At 46.3% G+C, this 15,296-nt stretch overlaps 5 protein-coding genes across 5 annotated transcripts; 3 read left to right on the forward strand and 2 right to left on the reverse strand.

The window, feature by feature from the left end:
* Positions 1–261: 261 nt before the first annotated feature.
* GLAREA_08235 (uncharacterized protein) lies at positions 262–1,519 on the forward strand (the record flags this gene model as incomplete). Its single annotated transcript, XM_008090280.1, has 3 exons — positions 262–685; positions 744–1,255; positions 1,319–1,519. The coding sequence occupies 3 exons, from the start codon at positions 262–264 to the stop codon at positions 1,517–1,519; spliced, it is 1,137 nt and encodes a 378-aa protein (XP_008088471.1).
* Positions 1,520–1,804: 285 nt separating this feature from the next.
* GLAREA_08236 (uncharacterized protein) lies at positions 1,805–2,767 on the reverse strand (the record flags this gene model as incomplete). Its single annotated transcript, XM_008090281.1, has 2 exons — positions 1,805–2,501; positions 2,559–2,767. The coding sequence occupies 2 exons, from the start codon at positions 2,765–2,767 to the stop codon at positions 1,805–1,807; spliced, it is 906 nt and encodes a 301-aa protein (XP_008088472.1).
* Positions 2,768–3,625: 858 nt separating this feature from the next.
* GLAREA_08237 (Acetyl-CoA synthetase-like protein) lies at positions 3,626–6,963 on the forward strand (the record flags this gene model as incomplete). Its single annotated transcript, XM_008090282.1, has 3 exons — positions 3,626–3,952; positions 4,006–4,407; positions 4,465–6,963. The coding sequence occupies 3 exons, from the start codon at positions 3,626–3,628 to the stop codon at positions 6,961–6,963; spliced, it is 3,228 nt and encodes a 1,075-aa protein (XP_008088473.1).
* A 541-nt stretch (positions 6,964–7,504) lies between these two features.
* Positions 7,505–13,028, reverse strand: GLAREA_08238 (Sec7; the record flags this gene model as incomplete). The annotated part of the gene is made up of 2 exons (XM_008090283.1): positions 7,505–11,707; positions 11,811–13,028. 2 exons carry the CDS (start codon positions 13,026–13,028, stop codon positions 7,505–7,507), a joined length of 5,421 nt encoding a protein of 1,806 aa, XP_008088474.1.
* A 603-nt stretch (positions 13,029–13,631) lies between these two features.
* Positions 13,632–15,152, forward strand: GLAREA_08239 (CoA-dependent acyltransferase; the record flags this gene model as incomplete). Its single annotated transcript, XM_008090284.1, has 3 exons — positions 13,632–13,940; positions 13,994–14,677; positions 14,736–15,152. The coding sequence occupies 3 exons, from the start codon at positions 13,632–13,634 to the stop codon at positions 15,150–15,152; spliced, it is 1,410 nt and encodes a 469-aa protein (XP_008088475.1).
* Positions 15,153–15,296: the final 144 nt, after the last annotated feature.

Genomic DNA, 15,296 nt, shown 5'->3' on the forward strand with positions numbered 1-15,296 from the left:
CATATGATATTTCTTCTCGCTACAACAATATTTACTACACCTTCTCAGTAGTCAGACTGCTTCCCAAAAGCGACAAAGACGTTTGAGGTGGATAGTGCAAAGTCTCAATCACAACTTGGTCATAGATCTCCCATGACACAAAACCTTTTATTTTGTTCACAACCTCGACTGAAAGGAATTTCCCACACTTGCTGGTCAAGTGAATATGTCATTAACACTTCACCCCATTCACAGCTTCAACCACATTCAAAATCGTCCACAATGTATTCCACTTCTTCGAATCTTCAAGTACTTTACCCATCCCTACAACAAAGAGCACACCTAAACAGCCACAACGAAAAGCTCATCTTGGTAGCAAGTCTTTGCGGACCAGCCTTCCTACTCATAATTCTCGGCATCTATCTAAAGAACAGGAGCGCACAACGCAGTACCAACGAAGCCAAACAAGCAGAAGACGCAATCGAGCTCACGGGCATACCTCAGACTCCAGCTTTGATTGATCTCAGTCCCATTAGTCCTCGTTCTCAATCTCAGATCATACTTCCGATTTCTTCACCTTTACCATCAGATATTGCTCGAGCCAACTGCTCACTGTTCGAGGAGTCCAAATCTACACTAACTTCTTACGTATTTGACCCTTTTGCTTCGAGTGCTTCGACACCGGGAACCATCAGCAGATCTTCAAGTTACATGAAGTTGCTTTGAATCTTTTGCATTTTCATTTGAAAAGATGCATTTTTCAGTACCCAAATACTTTCGACGCAAGACTATCACGCAAAATTCAGAAGGTAGACCGGAAGTCAGACCTCTTCTTCGAAATTCAGTCGAATCCCCAAACGCATCTGCCCAGGATAAATCAAAGCCAATCTCTCATACTTCCCGCCGTAATACAATTGCGAGTTTTCTTACTGCTTCTCCTGTTCAAGATATGTCTTCAACTAGCCCAGCAGAGATATCAGACTCACAGGACAAGCGAAATCTAACTAGTATGTCGAGCATCCGGCGGAGATTTTCTCTAAGGCGACTAACACAAAGACCTACAAACATTTCGAACACCTATGCCGACCCGATTTCAGAATTAGCTAGCTCAGCTGCACCCATTGATACTGCACCAAACGACAGACTTGGACGAATGACAAGTCTCCGACGAACATTTCCAACCGCTGGTCGACGGGAAATGCCAACTCTGGAAGAAGGTGATGATCAATGGTGGATCTGCTGTCAAGAGCCTGATGACGAGGATCCTTCGCCGGCCGTCAGTATACCAAATCTCATCTAACAAATACTCATCTGGAGACTTGCTAACTTTCGATTTTAGTGCAAGAAAAGGAATGGCCAGAGCAACCATAACTGTGAACGCTGTGGCCATCCAATCTGCGGAGAATGCAAAATCAAATCGAACAGTCGAGAGGGGAAGCGTCGTGCTGCCGCTCAGGAACTCGAGGAGTCTATCAGAGAGCTTACCAGTTCCCCGCGTAGTCCTTCACATGCCATAAAGCGGAAGATGAATGATTCATAGTCATATATAGAATAAATTACGGGTATCGTTGCAAGCCTTCTAAACCAATCGCAAGAACCATGACCCTTTGACCACTAAACATTACACATTCCCACCCTTGTAACGCCGTGTACCCTATCTTTCAAACTCCAGGCCTAGCCCTCCCGTCTATATGCGTCTATTTTGTCGCAACGCCAAAGAGTTTGTACATTAGTGAGAAGGAAAAGTGATTCCAGTTATCCAGCCGTGTCCGAGCGGTATCCCTATACCATTGCTGCATCTGGCCGTATCAAGCTTCAAGTTTGTCTATTCCAACTTTCCAATCAAGGTCTTTCTTAGCTTAGCATTAACAACTCCACCAACCCCAAAAGCAGGAACAATCCTACAGATTCTGGCCGCAGCACTGACTGCCCAGTTCTTCTTGACAATATTCCAACGTTCATCCCATGTAATTGATTTCGAACCCCTGTTGTACAAGTCCAAGCCCAGTAAATGCATTGGCGTGCTGAGGATTTGTACGGCGGCAGGGGCCGCGAATTGAGCGACCGTCTGGCCGCTGACCCTCTTCTCGAGCTCCGCACTCATATTAGAGCTGATTATGGGGCCGAGTAGTGGTGGAATATTGAAGGACGCGAATATGGTGAGACAGTCGCGGAGAGTAAAGAGGACGTAGGATGGGAGAGGGACAGGTCGCGGTGGGCCCCCGGGTCCGTACAGTCTGGCAAAGGCCTGATCTTTGAAAAGACAAAGCCCGATATTCGCAGTCGAAGATGCAGCAAACTTCATCGTCCCAGAAGTAACGTGTGTGGAGGGCTTATCTTGTATGGTTGAAGTAATCGTGTCGAGAGAGTTCGCTGTGACATAAGTTCCGCCGTACAACATGCAGATAAGGGCGAATGGCTTTGAGAAGACGAGGTTATGAGGACGAAGAAGGAAGTTCTTGAAAGAGTCTTGGAGAGAATGTTTGAGGGTTGCTTGGCCGGATGCATTTTGCATGATTCCTCTGCGGTATGTTAGCCTCTGGCACAAAATGAACTGATGGAAATTTGGGAGCTCTGACTTATCGATCATGACAATTATGGGAGCAACCATCGATGCTGCAGTAGCACCAGAAACCCAATCCGAAGCGAGTCGTAAACCTAGGTTTTTCGTGTTCCATACTTTCGGTTCCGCCAGCGATTCGGGTACTTTGGGAGCTCGAGGCATGATCTTTTGAGATACATCCAATTGAGGTGCTGCTGAGTTGATCCCGGAGGTTTGCGAGCTCATCACGTGTGCATTGAGGTTAACAGATCTTCAAACATATATATAAAAACCCTCCAAGAATATAGGACGGTGAGGAACCCGTAGCAAGTAAAGGCTGATGGTGCTAGATTTTTTTTTGAAGCGTTCTGTAAACTGATTGTAACACCGACATTAACATTGGCCGATCTCGCTCGACCAAGACATGAAGACCGTGCGCACACCCTAGGGGCTAAGAGACACGTGACCGACGCCCCTATCTTGCAGACCTCTCGCTCGTCTAATTGGATTCCCTCTACTCTGTGTTTACCATCCAAGGCACATCCAGGCTAATTGTTCTGACAAAAGGGACTTTATCGAGACCAGAAAATGAGGCTTTGGTGATCAAAGCATGATCCATCGCGAATATGAGTATCAACAAGATCTGTACATGGCGCTATTGGTTACAAAGTTAACAGGGAATTCATTCGAGCAACAAATTGAACCGCACAGCTATTGGCGCAAACTTCCAACCAACACTTTCATGTATTTCAAGCTGTGAGCAATTATCCGCACGTATTATCGCATGTATCATCTCATTAGGATTCTAGTGTGTGTTGGCATCTTATTACGCTCGAGAACGGGATGAGATGTAACAATTTTAGAGGCTGACTTTTGACGCTGTCTCAGTTAATCCCTGTCGTGGCTCAAAGATAGCCAAATTTCCTTTCCTTCAGCTTGTATTCTCCTCCTCGGATTGTAGGACGGCTTCTAAAAACCTTGCTATTATCACAGTCTTCTATTTTCCATTTTTCAGTTCGTTTTTTTACTTCTCCTTCCACTAGCTTCAGCTTCAGCACACTCCAATCTCAAACGCTTTTGAACTTAGTAAAAAAGGCACAAATTATGGCCTCGATACAGGAGAGAAAGAACGGAAATCTCCCCGAGTATTTTCCAGGGAAGAAAGATATGCTCAACAACATCGTAACGTTCATGGCTAAGAAACATCCGCAAGCCCTCTTTGCAGAATTCCCTGTCTCGCCAACTTCTTACGATCAGGGGTATCGCAAAATTACCTACGAGAAGCTCGCAAATGCTGTCAATGCAGCAGCTTGGTGGATTCATGAGGCACTTGGGGGCCCAGGAAAAGACTTCGAGACACTTGCTTACATTGGTATCAATGATCCACGTTACAATATTCTTGTCTTGGCGGCTGTGCAAGCTGGATACAAGGTAAATTATCTTGAATTGTAATAGACCGGAGACAACGCTAAGAAAAATCACAGCTGTTCCTTTCCTCTCCACGTAACAGTATTGCAGCTCATGCCCATTTGTTCAGGTCCTTGGATTGCAAAGTGCTAATAACCCCCGATCCAACATCGCCGTTGCTTGGGGGTGTACTTTCTTCCCATACACTGAAGGTATTAAAAGTTCCCAGTATACATGATTTGTTAGATGGAAAGGCCGACCCATATCCATTCACGAAAACCTTTGAAGAGGCGAAGCATGAACCGTTTCTTGTGCTTCACACATCGGGATCAACGGGAATGCCAAAACCAATTCTGTGGACGCATGAATGGATTGCTGCATACTACAACATGTCCCAGCTAGACCCTCCATCTGGATTTGAGAGTCAAGATCGGCTTTTTCAAAACAATAGAGTGTTTTTTCTATTCCCTCCATTTCATGTGAGCTACTACTATATCATCCCACACGCTCTATGGAGACTGATGTAGCTCTCTTAGGCTGCTGCACTCTTCACATCATTGATCGGCGGGATTGCGAACCAGACAGCTTGGATCTATCCATTAGCTGCTGCTGTCCCTTCGGCGAAGGTTGTTGTGGATGGGCTAAAGCATACGAAAGCGGATGCCCTGGCAATTCCTCCACCCGTTGTGGTGGATCTTGTAAGACAACCTGATTTAGCTGAGTATGTCAGCAAGAATATTGATACACTGATATATGGCGGAGGTGACTTACCTGAAGCTATCGGATCTGTTCTGACAAACAAAATGAATCTTCTGAGTGTCTACGGAGCTTCCGAAATTGGATTGCCCACTGCCATTCGACGAAGTGGTACTTTTCCGTCTGAAGACTGGCAATATGTACATTTTCACCCAGAAATAGGGGTAGAGTTCAGACATGTGAACGAGAATCTTTTTGAGCTGTGCATTGTGCGACACTCGGATCTTGAAGAGCACCAACCAGTCTTCAAACTTTTCCCCGAGCTTCAAGTGTATAAAACTCGCGATCTATACACTCCGCACCCATCCAAACCAGACCTTTGGATATACAAGGGAAGAGCTGATGATATTATTGTTTTCTTGACGGGAGAAAAAACAAATCCAACAACATTTGAGCACCACATCTCTTCTCATCCCGAAGTCAAAGCAGCTTTGGTCATTGGTACTCGAAGGTTCCAGGCAGGGCTCTTGATTGAACTGCTCCAAGAGAAAGAACTTGCACAGGCAGAAAGAGCCACGTTGATCGAAAAGATATGGCCGGCTATTCATGAAGCAAACCAAGTATGCCCTGCACATGCTAAGGTAGCTAAGACACATATACTCTTTGTCGACCCCAAAAAACCAATGGCACGAGCAGGGAAAGGAACGGTGCAAAGACAAGCGACGATTAGCATGTATGAGCAAGAAATTGATGCACTCTACGCCGACGCGAAGAAAATGGAACCTATTATCAATGGAGACATTGAAAGGCTGTCCGGACCACTCACATACGAGAGTTTAAACGCCCTTGTGACGAAGCTAGTGAGAAAGCACACAGGGTGGGATAAGTTTGATGAGAATGCAAACCTCTATCTCTTGGGTTTGGACTCTCTTCAGACTTTATTTCTAGTCCGAGACATCAAACTGGCAATTAATGTGCCTGAGCTTGCTCCAAGTACAGTTTACACCAACCCATCAATTACAGGGCTGTCCAAAGCCATCCTTGATATATCAGCACAAATTCAATTGTCGTCAAGAGAATCAGACGAACATCGGAAATGTTCCATCGAGGAGCATTTAGCCAAGCATGTTAAGTCAATCGACGAACTTGCTATCACTTCGTCCGAACTCAAGGGCAATGTAGCCACCAGGGAGCCGAAGAAGTCTTATTCAAGTCGTGTAGTGATTTTGACAGGATCCACCGGGAGTCTGGGTTCTTATATTCTTGACGCTCTCCTCAAAGACAATTCCGTGTCGCACATATACTGCTTGAACAGATCTTCCGATTCTAAGTCGGTGCAAATTCAGCAAAGCAAGTCCCGTGGACTTCAAAGTGAGTTTGATGATGCTCGAGTCACATTTCTATCCGCCAAAGCCAGCGAAGAACATTTTGGTCTTGAAGACGCGGAGTACGGGAAGCTTGTCGCAACATCCACGGATATCATATTGAATGGCTGGCCAGTAAACTTCAACATCCCACTCTCTGTCTTCAACGATCAATTCTCAGGTATCGTAAACTTCCTTCGATTTGCCATACAATCCAAAAATCACACTTCTATCTTGTTCGTATCTTCCATCAGCTCAGTTCTTGGCTGTGAAAGCGTTTGTACCATTCCCGAGGATATCATCCTGACATCAGATCAATTGCCTCCGCTGCCAACAGGATATGGGGAAAGCAAGTACATTGCCGAAAGAATTTTCGACTATGCCGCCAAAAAGCTGCTTGTGGACGCTCGCATTGCTCGAGTGGGACAAATTGCAGGTCCAATACACACCACCGGAATTTGGAATTCACGAGAATGGTTTCCAAGCATGATTATCAGCTCTCTGCATATCGGAGCTCTACCTAACACTCTCGGCGCAAAATTCGATCATATCGACTGGGTTCCGATTGATGTTCTTGCTGAAGTCTTGATTGAATTATTGTTCAATGACGTTTCCACGGACGAGAAGGCAACTGTTTTCCATCCGTACAACCCAAGTACAACATCCTGGTCGGATCTTCTACCGACGGTTGTAGAAACGTTGAGTGACCTGAAGAGTGAACCAGTGGAAGTTGTTCCATACCAAGAATGGCTAAGCAGGATTCGCAGCGACATGGAGTCGAAAGATTTTGATGTTGAAGGAATTAAGCGTAACCCCGCTGTCAAACTCCTGGACACTTATGAGAGTTTGTTCAAGGACGAGAAAAGGCTGGACATCTCAACTACCAGAGCGCAGGGAGGAAGTCAGAAGTTGAGAGGTTCGCAGGCCATTGAATCCAAATGGATGGAAGATTGGTGTCGAGGGTGGTTTTCTTAAGCAGGTGTAAGATCCTCTATCCTGCAATGGTACGACCCTCACTATCGGTTATACTTAATTTCGCGCTCTATTGTTCAAGACTTCATTACCACGCTGCAAGGTATGGCTTTGTTTGTTATATCAGCCATGAGAAATGAGGCTATATAAACAACGTGGAAACACACTTGCCTGTCGTGAACTGAATATTTTAAGTCGTCTCCACTACTCAATTTTCGGTTAAAATAGCTAAATTCTATAAAATAGTGATTTTGGCACAATCCTGCCTAATAATCCACTTCAAAAGACAAGACATCACTTGAAACAAACGAAAAGCCAACAGAGAATATTGTAACAAGTCTTCCCCAGTCTATAAATCGTAGTATACTGTACAAGTCTCACACCATCCTTTCTTCTATCCTTCATCCGGAACGCCTGATGGTACAACCGACCAAACACCATCAAAAGCCGGCACAACGGCCGTGCGAATGCATCGCTCAAGAAACAAGATCAGAAGTATAACAAGCTATTCCAACGCAATGCCACGCCTAAACCCGTTGGGCGGTTATTCCCGCCGACTCGATCTTCTGCTCCCGAATGGGTAAGAAGAGTGTATGCTCGTTGGCGACCCAAGAGGCGGTGCCCCAGGTAAGCCAAGTTTTAACTCGCCTACACGCCGTAGCATTGACTGCAATGCCATCCTGACCTCAACGCCCATATCTCTGCTTAACAAATCTATTCCGAGTGGGTAAAATACTTCAATATACTTTTCGAATCCTTCTCTAGGAAAGTTCGTATATCCCTCCATAACATCAACCACCACCGGTCTCCATGCAATAATGTTACGCTGCTGAGATTCTTCTTCTAATAGTGTGAATCCCCGAATGATATCGGCGCACAAGGGCACAAGTGCTGCCTCTGTATCGTTACGATTTCTCTTCCTCTCCTCGCCTTCATCATGGTACATGCGTAATAAAATGCTCACATATGTTGCCGCGCTCCCGCTTTCCTGTTTCAAGAGGTTAGGAGGCTGCTTCATGAAGCCTTCTCGCCAAAGTCGCATGCGAAGCTCTTTATTCTCATTGAACTTCTTCGCGAACAAAAAGCTCTTCTTAAGGAGACCCATGAGACGAAGCAGCTCTGGACTTGGAATTTGAGCGTACACAGCATCATTAGAAAAGAGCTCATTAACAGTTTCAATCATCAGTAGCTGGAGAACACAACGAGTAATGATCTTGTTGAAAAAGCGCCTCCGAGCCGCAGTGACGACAACCGGCTGTTGCTGAAGGCCCGAAGATGGCCTGTAATCCTCTAGCTCATTGGGAGCTGCAGTGGGCGTTTTGGCTTCATCGTCATTGATGCTGTCCGTCTCTGATGTAGCTGTGCCATTCGATCCATTGATCTTGAGCGACTTCTCGTCCTCCGGCGCATCTTCAAGTGGTGACAGAGCCTCAGCCCCGTTGGCGCCTGATCCGGTCGCGGCCGAGAAGAGCTGATAGGCTGTTGTTCTCTCAAACAGTTCGACAAAGGCCCCGACAATTTTCGACCAATGCTCAGGTTGGAATTTGGTAACGTTCTGCAAGATAAGTTGCTGAAGACAGTTACTTCCAATTCGTGCGATGGTGTCGTTCTCTTGGCATATGCACATCGCAAGAAGGTCCATATACCTGTCAAGCATATACTCTAACGACTCGAAATAGTGGGTAAAGAGAGTTATCATGTTGCGGAGCGCTTGAATCATGGTAGTTGACAACCAAACCGAGAGTTCCTCGTGGTTCAGCACGTTCGACATCTCAGACTTAGATTTCAAGACCATGAAAATGGGGTACAGCAGTTGTCGCCACAGTATGTCCCAGAAGTCGGTTGGAAAGTCGCCACCATAACGGATTATCGATTCGAACAAGTAATTAAGAGCATTGGATCGAACTTCTAAGTCCTCACCTGTCATTAACACATCGTGAAAGGCGAAAAGTACCGGAAACCAAAAGGCTTCCTCCTGAGTCGTTCGGCTCGGCTGTTTTGACAACGGCTCAGTGGATTTTGTTGAGCCATCCGAATTGGCAATAGATTTATGCGAAAGAGGACACTCCGGAGTCTTGAGCATTTTTGGGATGATAGACTTCAGAGTTTCCATTGCTTGAAGCCCCTTTTTCTGGAATCTCATGTTCTTTGAGAACTCTGTGAGACACACTATCAGGTCAGCAAAAGCACCCTGTGAAATGACGACGCCAAATCGTGTCTTGTAGACTTGATTGACGTTTTCAAATGCCAAATTAACAATACTCTCGTATGGTTCTCGAGCAGCAACGGTAAAAACGCCAAACATAGTTCTCCAACCGGAACGAATATTTTCTCCACGAGCTTGAATCATTTGTATAAGGCATCGAAGAGCCATATCCTTTACGGCAACAACGTTGCTGTTCGACATGACATGCTCGAAAGGTTTGAGGAAGTCTTTTTGAAATTTAAACCCTGGAAGTTCTTCAATCTCCATGAAACGCATGGATAGTTGTCTAAGCGAGTCCAGAGCGAAAAACACAACAGCGGTATTGTTGTGACATCCCACTCGATTGAAGTGCTCTCCAAGAACTGACCAAATGTTTGTCCACTCGAATCGAACACGGGTCATGTTATAGTAACTGATCTCCACTAGCTTCTGTAGACTGTAAGTGCGTGGTGACTCGTTTGAACCTGAGATCTTGATCTCATCCCAGCTTACTTCCGTCAAAGCCCTCACAAAATGTACAATGGCATCCCCGTTGAGGTTGGCAGTATTGGTGAATATCCTATCGACTGCTTTGATGACTTCGTCAGATCGGCTCTCCATAGCAATTTCCATGGAGTAGGTGGTGTTCGCCGAGGTCGACCGGGGTCGTGCGCGCAGCGGCCTTTGAGACTGTCCGGATTTCCTAGAAGAGTTGGTGTCCTGACGGGAGGGAGCTACAATTCTAGCTTTAGACACATCCGGAATTGAGCCCTCGTCGACCCCCTCGGAAATCAGTTGAAGTCTGTCAAGTTGACTGACACACATCAAAATATCCCGCCACGACCCCTTGAGCAGGTTACCCTCTGTCTGCGCAATTTCAAGAAGATTCTTTAACGCTTCAACATTTTTGGCCATCATGTCGTTAGGGTTGTTGAGATTCGTAGCGTTCTTGAGCGCAGAAACGAATGCCTCTCTGGGTGTTTCCAAGTCGAATAGACAAGATATTCGTACTGCTAGTTTCATTCCCTCCATACATAATTTGATAATCTCAATGTTATGCGCGTTCTGCATTTGTCCTGATAGCCCAGAAAAGAATGACATCCATACTACATCAAACATCGGCCCGACGTGCTTGAAGGAAGTAGCGGGTATAAATCTGCTGTTTCCAGCGTTCGCCGCATTCTTACGTTCCTTGCGGTAGAGGCTTTTAAAGAGTTGTTCAGATCGCAGAGAAATTTCCTCAGCATGTTTTGTATAAGCCTCACGCTGCAGATCGCGACCAACAGTTGCGAGGGCTTGTCCAAGACCTGCAGCAATGCCACCAGAGGCTTGAGGAAGTGCTCCTTTCGCAGCTGCTTCTTCACGTTCACTCTTTAGCACTATCTCATCCTTGGCGATCTCGTCATAAATCCCGGTCAGATATTCGTCTGGCAGATTAGCATTGTCATTGATTCCCCGATTATTCTTGATAAAGTCTTCTGGGGTCATTCGCCTGACGACGTTCTTGCTGTGAAGATCTGTGTTCAACATAACCACCGAGTAAGACAGAATATAAGCAGTATCCGCATTTGCGAATGCATTGGGATTTCCAGTTACGTATCTGTTGGCGAATTTCAACATAAATCGATCAATCTTCTGAGCCTCACCAGGAAGGCGAAATGATTGCAAGAATTGCCTCAAGGCATCAACAAATCGCCGCTTCGTAAAATCCATGCTATCAACGAAAGCATGCATAATCGCAATGTGCTCTTCGTCGCCTTCACCAAGGAACTCTCCAATCTGCGCTTTGTCTAACCGATCTTCGCCAAGTAAAAAATGGGCTATGTCCTCCGGACTATTACTTGGTATGATCTTTTCGGAGAGCAGAAGCTTGAGACCTCGTTTCGGTTTGAAGTTGAATTGTTTGATGGCGTTACTGACGGCAGTCTTCCGCTGTTTCTCCTTCTCGAGTTGTTCTGGATCGTCATCGATCACCGGCGTTGAGGGGGGTATAGGAGTATCTCCGTTGGTAATTCTGGACGAGCTATCGTTGCCTGATGGATCTAATGAGTCTCGGATATCTTCTGAGGCTCTGACGTTGGGATCCGCATTCGTAACCTCAGCAATCCCTTGCTGGGACCAATTAACGAGTGATCTCAATGTCTCTACCAGGCAATCCAAAGCCTGACGCTTGATTATATACTCTTTAGGGATTTCAGCTTCCCCATTGTCATGGTTCGCACTCATGTGCGCAGTAGTTAATGACGGAGGAAGCATTCCCCGAGCTTGCCAATCATAACCACTTCCGCCTAATTTTCCAGCCTTTTCTTCATATTGCTGTTGATGTAAAGGGCTAACCATAACGGCCGAGCTCGAGACTTTCGACAAATCCTCAATGAGCTTTTGAAATATGTTGTCCACATTCCCATCACAATCGTAGTTGAGATAAGTTTCCACCAACGCACGAGGGTCTGCGCATAACCTCTGCAAGATGCCCATGAAATACAGCTTCTGGCCCACAGTCGCAGTTCGTCTTTCTAGAAGAGCCAAGTAAATCTCGTTTAAAAAGACTTCTATTTCTTTCTGTAGCACGGTTAGTCAAAGACACGAAGTTCGGTATAGCGTGACAAACTTTGAAGGGGGCCCGCATAAATTTCAGCATTAGCCAAAAGATTTCACAACAAACTTCGAAAACTCGATCTACAGAACTGGCCCCATTCCGGGTAATGCTAAGACAGAGGTAGAATTTGATAGCTTGAAGAAACCCGGTGGGCTCATTACTCTTGCTATTCGTGATGGTACATAAGGGAGAAGTGAAGACGAGCATGTTATTGTTGAGTAGCGTGTGTATCAGGTGGAGGGAAATGAGTTTTGACCGCATAGCTTGTCCTTTCAAATCATAGAGTTGGTCAGCAGCAAGCACCTTGGTGCTAAGGTTGCAAAATGATCTGAAGACCAAATAAGCATCTCTAATGTAAACCTCGTCTTCGGCATCCTCGGACTCCAGGCCGTCGTCCGTGCTATGATCAGCAAGATTTTGTCCAGAGGCAGACCGCGAAGACGACCGTACCGGTTTGACCTGAGTTACCATCGTAGGCCCTTCGCCCATCTGGGAATCATCGAAACTTTTGCGGTGCTCCAGATCCTTTAACGTGAGTTTCGGTCCATCATCTCCAGGGGCCCCATCCACTGGCGTTTCTGCCACTGCTTCATCACTGTCAATGACTCCGGCGGACTCGTTTATCGATTCCGTAGCGTCGACTGTTAAAGAGCTAACGTTCCCAGTCGTCTTCCCAAGCCGCGACAGATTCATCCGAGCCTCCTTCATATGTATTCTTGTTTTCACCCGCTCGAACACCGTACCGACCATCTGTGTCAAGGTTCCTTGGGCTACTTGTTGATTCGCACTGCTTTTTGACAGTAGGAAGACATTGTATACCTGGCGGACAGCTTTCAGCAGTCCTGCACCATGAACAACGATTTTATCGTTCAAAACAGCAGCCAGTAAGGACTTGACAATCTGCAATTGGATCTCCACAGGCGTTGTTTCCCCCTGAAAGCAGTCGCATATTGTATCGATCGCTCGTTCGATGAGGGGGTCTCGAGCGGCCTCTTTGTCGGCATTTGGGGAGGATGGGACGGAGAAGTACGAATAGCTGATGAGTTTGCCAATGCAATCGAGTGCCGTAGTTGTTAATGGGATACTGCCGGATTTAGTCGCAGCTTGGAGCGGAGTAAATATGATTTCGGGATCCGGTAAGTTGGGTTCTTGTGCCTTGATCTCTTTTAAAGCATTTTGGACAGAGTCGCCCAATTGTTGCCTTTTTGAAGCTTCCTTTGAAGCTGCTATAGCTTCCAGCGCCGATACCACAAAAACGATAGAACTCATGGTGGCCGATCGCATGCGCCGAGTTCCATTCGTGACGCTTGTGCTGTCTTTCGCCGGATTCGTCGTTGTGTTGACCCAGGAAACGGTCTCCAAGAGTCCAGAGTGTTATCTCCTTCTCAGCTTAAACAATAATGTATCTGACACCTTAGCGATCCCAGCGGATTCGTGGTGGCTAAGCGCGTCGCGGCAATCAAGCCAATAATTGTATACTTTGGATTACGACAGCTTTTCATAGACTTCAAATATTGGCAAACAGAATATTCCTGAAAGTGGAGTTTCCGATAAATAAAACCGCATTAAAATTACTATTTTTCTTCTTTCCTTATTGCAACGGCCTATCTTCGTTGATGATATCTATCAAGAGCAATCCCGGAAACATAGAGCTACCCACGTGATATCTCGGCGATCGGGGACTAAGGCAGGACAACAGGAGCGTTGGGAGCTCTTAGCTCGCCGATTTTTAGTTGAATTCCATCAACTCCAATCTTTTTACACGTCTATCAAGACCACCAACAACGCCAGGTGTTGCGAGTCCTAGACTTCAATTGTCAGGATTCCTCGTCCAACTTCTCTCTCTTTTTGTTTCTGTCGCATATTTCCTCTCCCACAGCTCTCAGAATGTTCACCGCGGTGCTGAGAAGGCGCGCCCTTCAACAAACCTCGTCTCTTTCATATCAATTCGCACGATGCTATGCCGCCAAATCTTTCCCACCTCATACGGTGGTCTCCATGCCTGCGCTATCACCTACAATGACAGCTGGTAACATTGGAACGTGGCAGAAAAAGCCCGGGGATGCCATCTCACCCGGTGATGTTTTAGTGGAGATCGAGACGGATAAGGCACAGATGGACTTTGAATTCCAGGAAGAGGGAGTTCTCGCCAAAATCTTGAAGGACTCTGGTACCAAGGATGTTGCCGTCGGTAATGTAAGGATTGAATGGAGAACAAACAGTAAATTGGCTCTTCTAACATCCAGTAGCCTATCGCAGTTATGATCGAGGAGGGCGAAGACGCTTCTGCTTTCGAGTCTTTCACCCTCGAAGATGCTGGAGGAGAATCAGCCCCAGCACCACCACCCAAAGAAGAAGCTTCCGAATCCTCGGAGCCAGCAGATTCTCAGTCTGGCACCGCACCCCCATCATCCAAAACCGAATCTGCGCCAGTCCCCGAAGAGACAGAATCAAGTGGTGGAAAGCTACAGCCAGCTCTGGAAAGACAACCAAACGCGAGCGCTGCTGCTGTCAGACTTGCGATCGAGACCGGTGTAAAGATTACGGGATTGAAGGGTACTGGAACTGGTGGACAAATCACCGAATCTGATGTCAAAAAAGCCTCGTCCGGTGGAGCACCATCTGCAGCTCCAGGAGCCGCGCCAGCCGCCTCATACACAGACACTCCAATCTCCTCAATGCGAAAGACCATCGCAAACCGCCTCACTGAATCTATGAACCAGAACCCTCATTACTTCGTTGCCGCCTCTGTTTCTGTCAGCAAATTGCTCAAATTGAGAGCAGCTCTCAATGCTTCCGCGGATGGCCAGTACAAGCTATCGGTCAATGATTTCTTGATTAAAGCTGTTGGTGTGGCCTGCAAGAAAGTACCAACGGTTAACTCTAGTTGGAGAGATGGTTTCATTCGCCAATTCGACAACGTTGATGTCTCCGTAAGTTTGATCTCAGCTACTTTTTCAACTAACATAGGAAGCTAACGTCCTTTATCAGGTTGCTGTTGCTACGCCTGTTGGACTCATGACCCCAATCGTGAAGTCTGTTGATGGTCTCGGTCTCCAATCAATTTCTGCCCAGGTTAAGGATCTTGGCAAGCGTGCCAGAGATGGAAAGCTCAAGCCAGAAGAGTACCAGGGCGGAACTTTCACGATTTCTAACATGGGAATGAACCCAGCTATCGATAGATTCACAGCCGTTATCAACCCTCCCCAAGCAGGTATTCTCGCCGTTGGAACCACTAAGAAGGTCGCAATTCCAGTGGAGACCGAAGAAGGAACCTCAATAGAGTGGGATGATCAGATCGTTGTTACTGGAAGTTTTGATCACAAGGTTGTTGATGGCGCCGTTGGAGGAGAATGGATCAAGGAGTTCAAGAAGGTGGTAGAAAACCCACTGGAGTTGATGCTGTGAATAGGTGAGCCTTCAGAGACGAGGATGTAACAAATCAGATAGATTCCCCATGTAACTTTGTAAAATTTCCTCTGATGCATGGTTGCGTTGAAATGATTTTAATTTAATAAGAGCTTGCTTAGCATTGTTAATGCTTATCATCAG

Source organism: Glarea lozoyensis (genome assembly GCF_000409485.1).
Source record: "Glarea lozoyensis ATCC 20868 chromosome Unknown GLAREA9, whole genome shotgun sequence".
In the NCBI taxonomy this organism is placed as follows: Eukaryota; Fungi; Ascomycota; class Leotiomycetes; order Helotiales; family Helotiaceae; genus Glarea; species Glarea lozoyensis.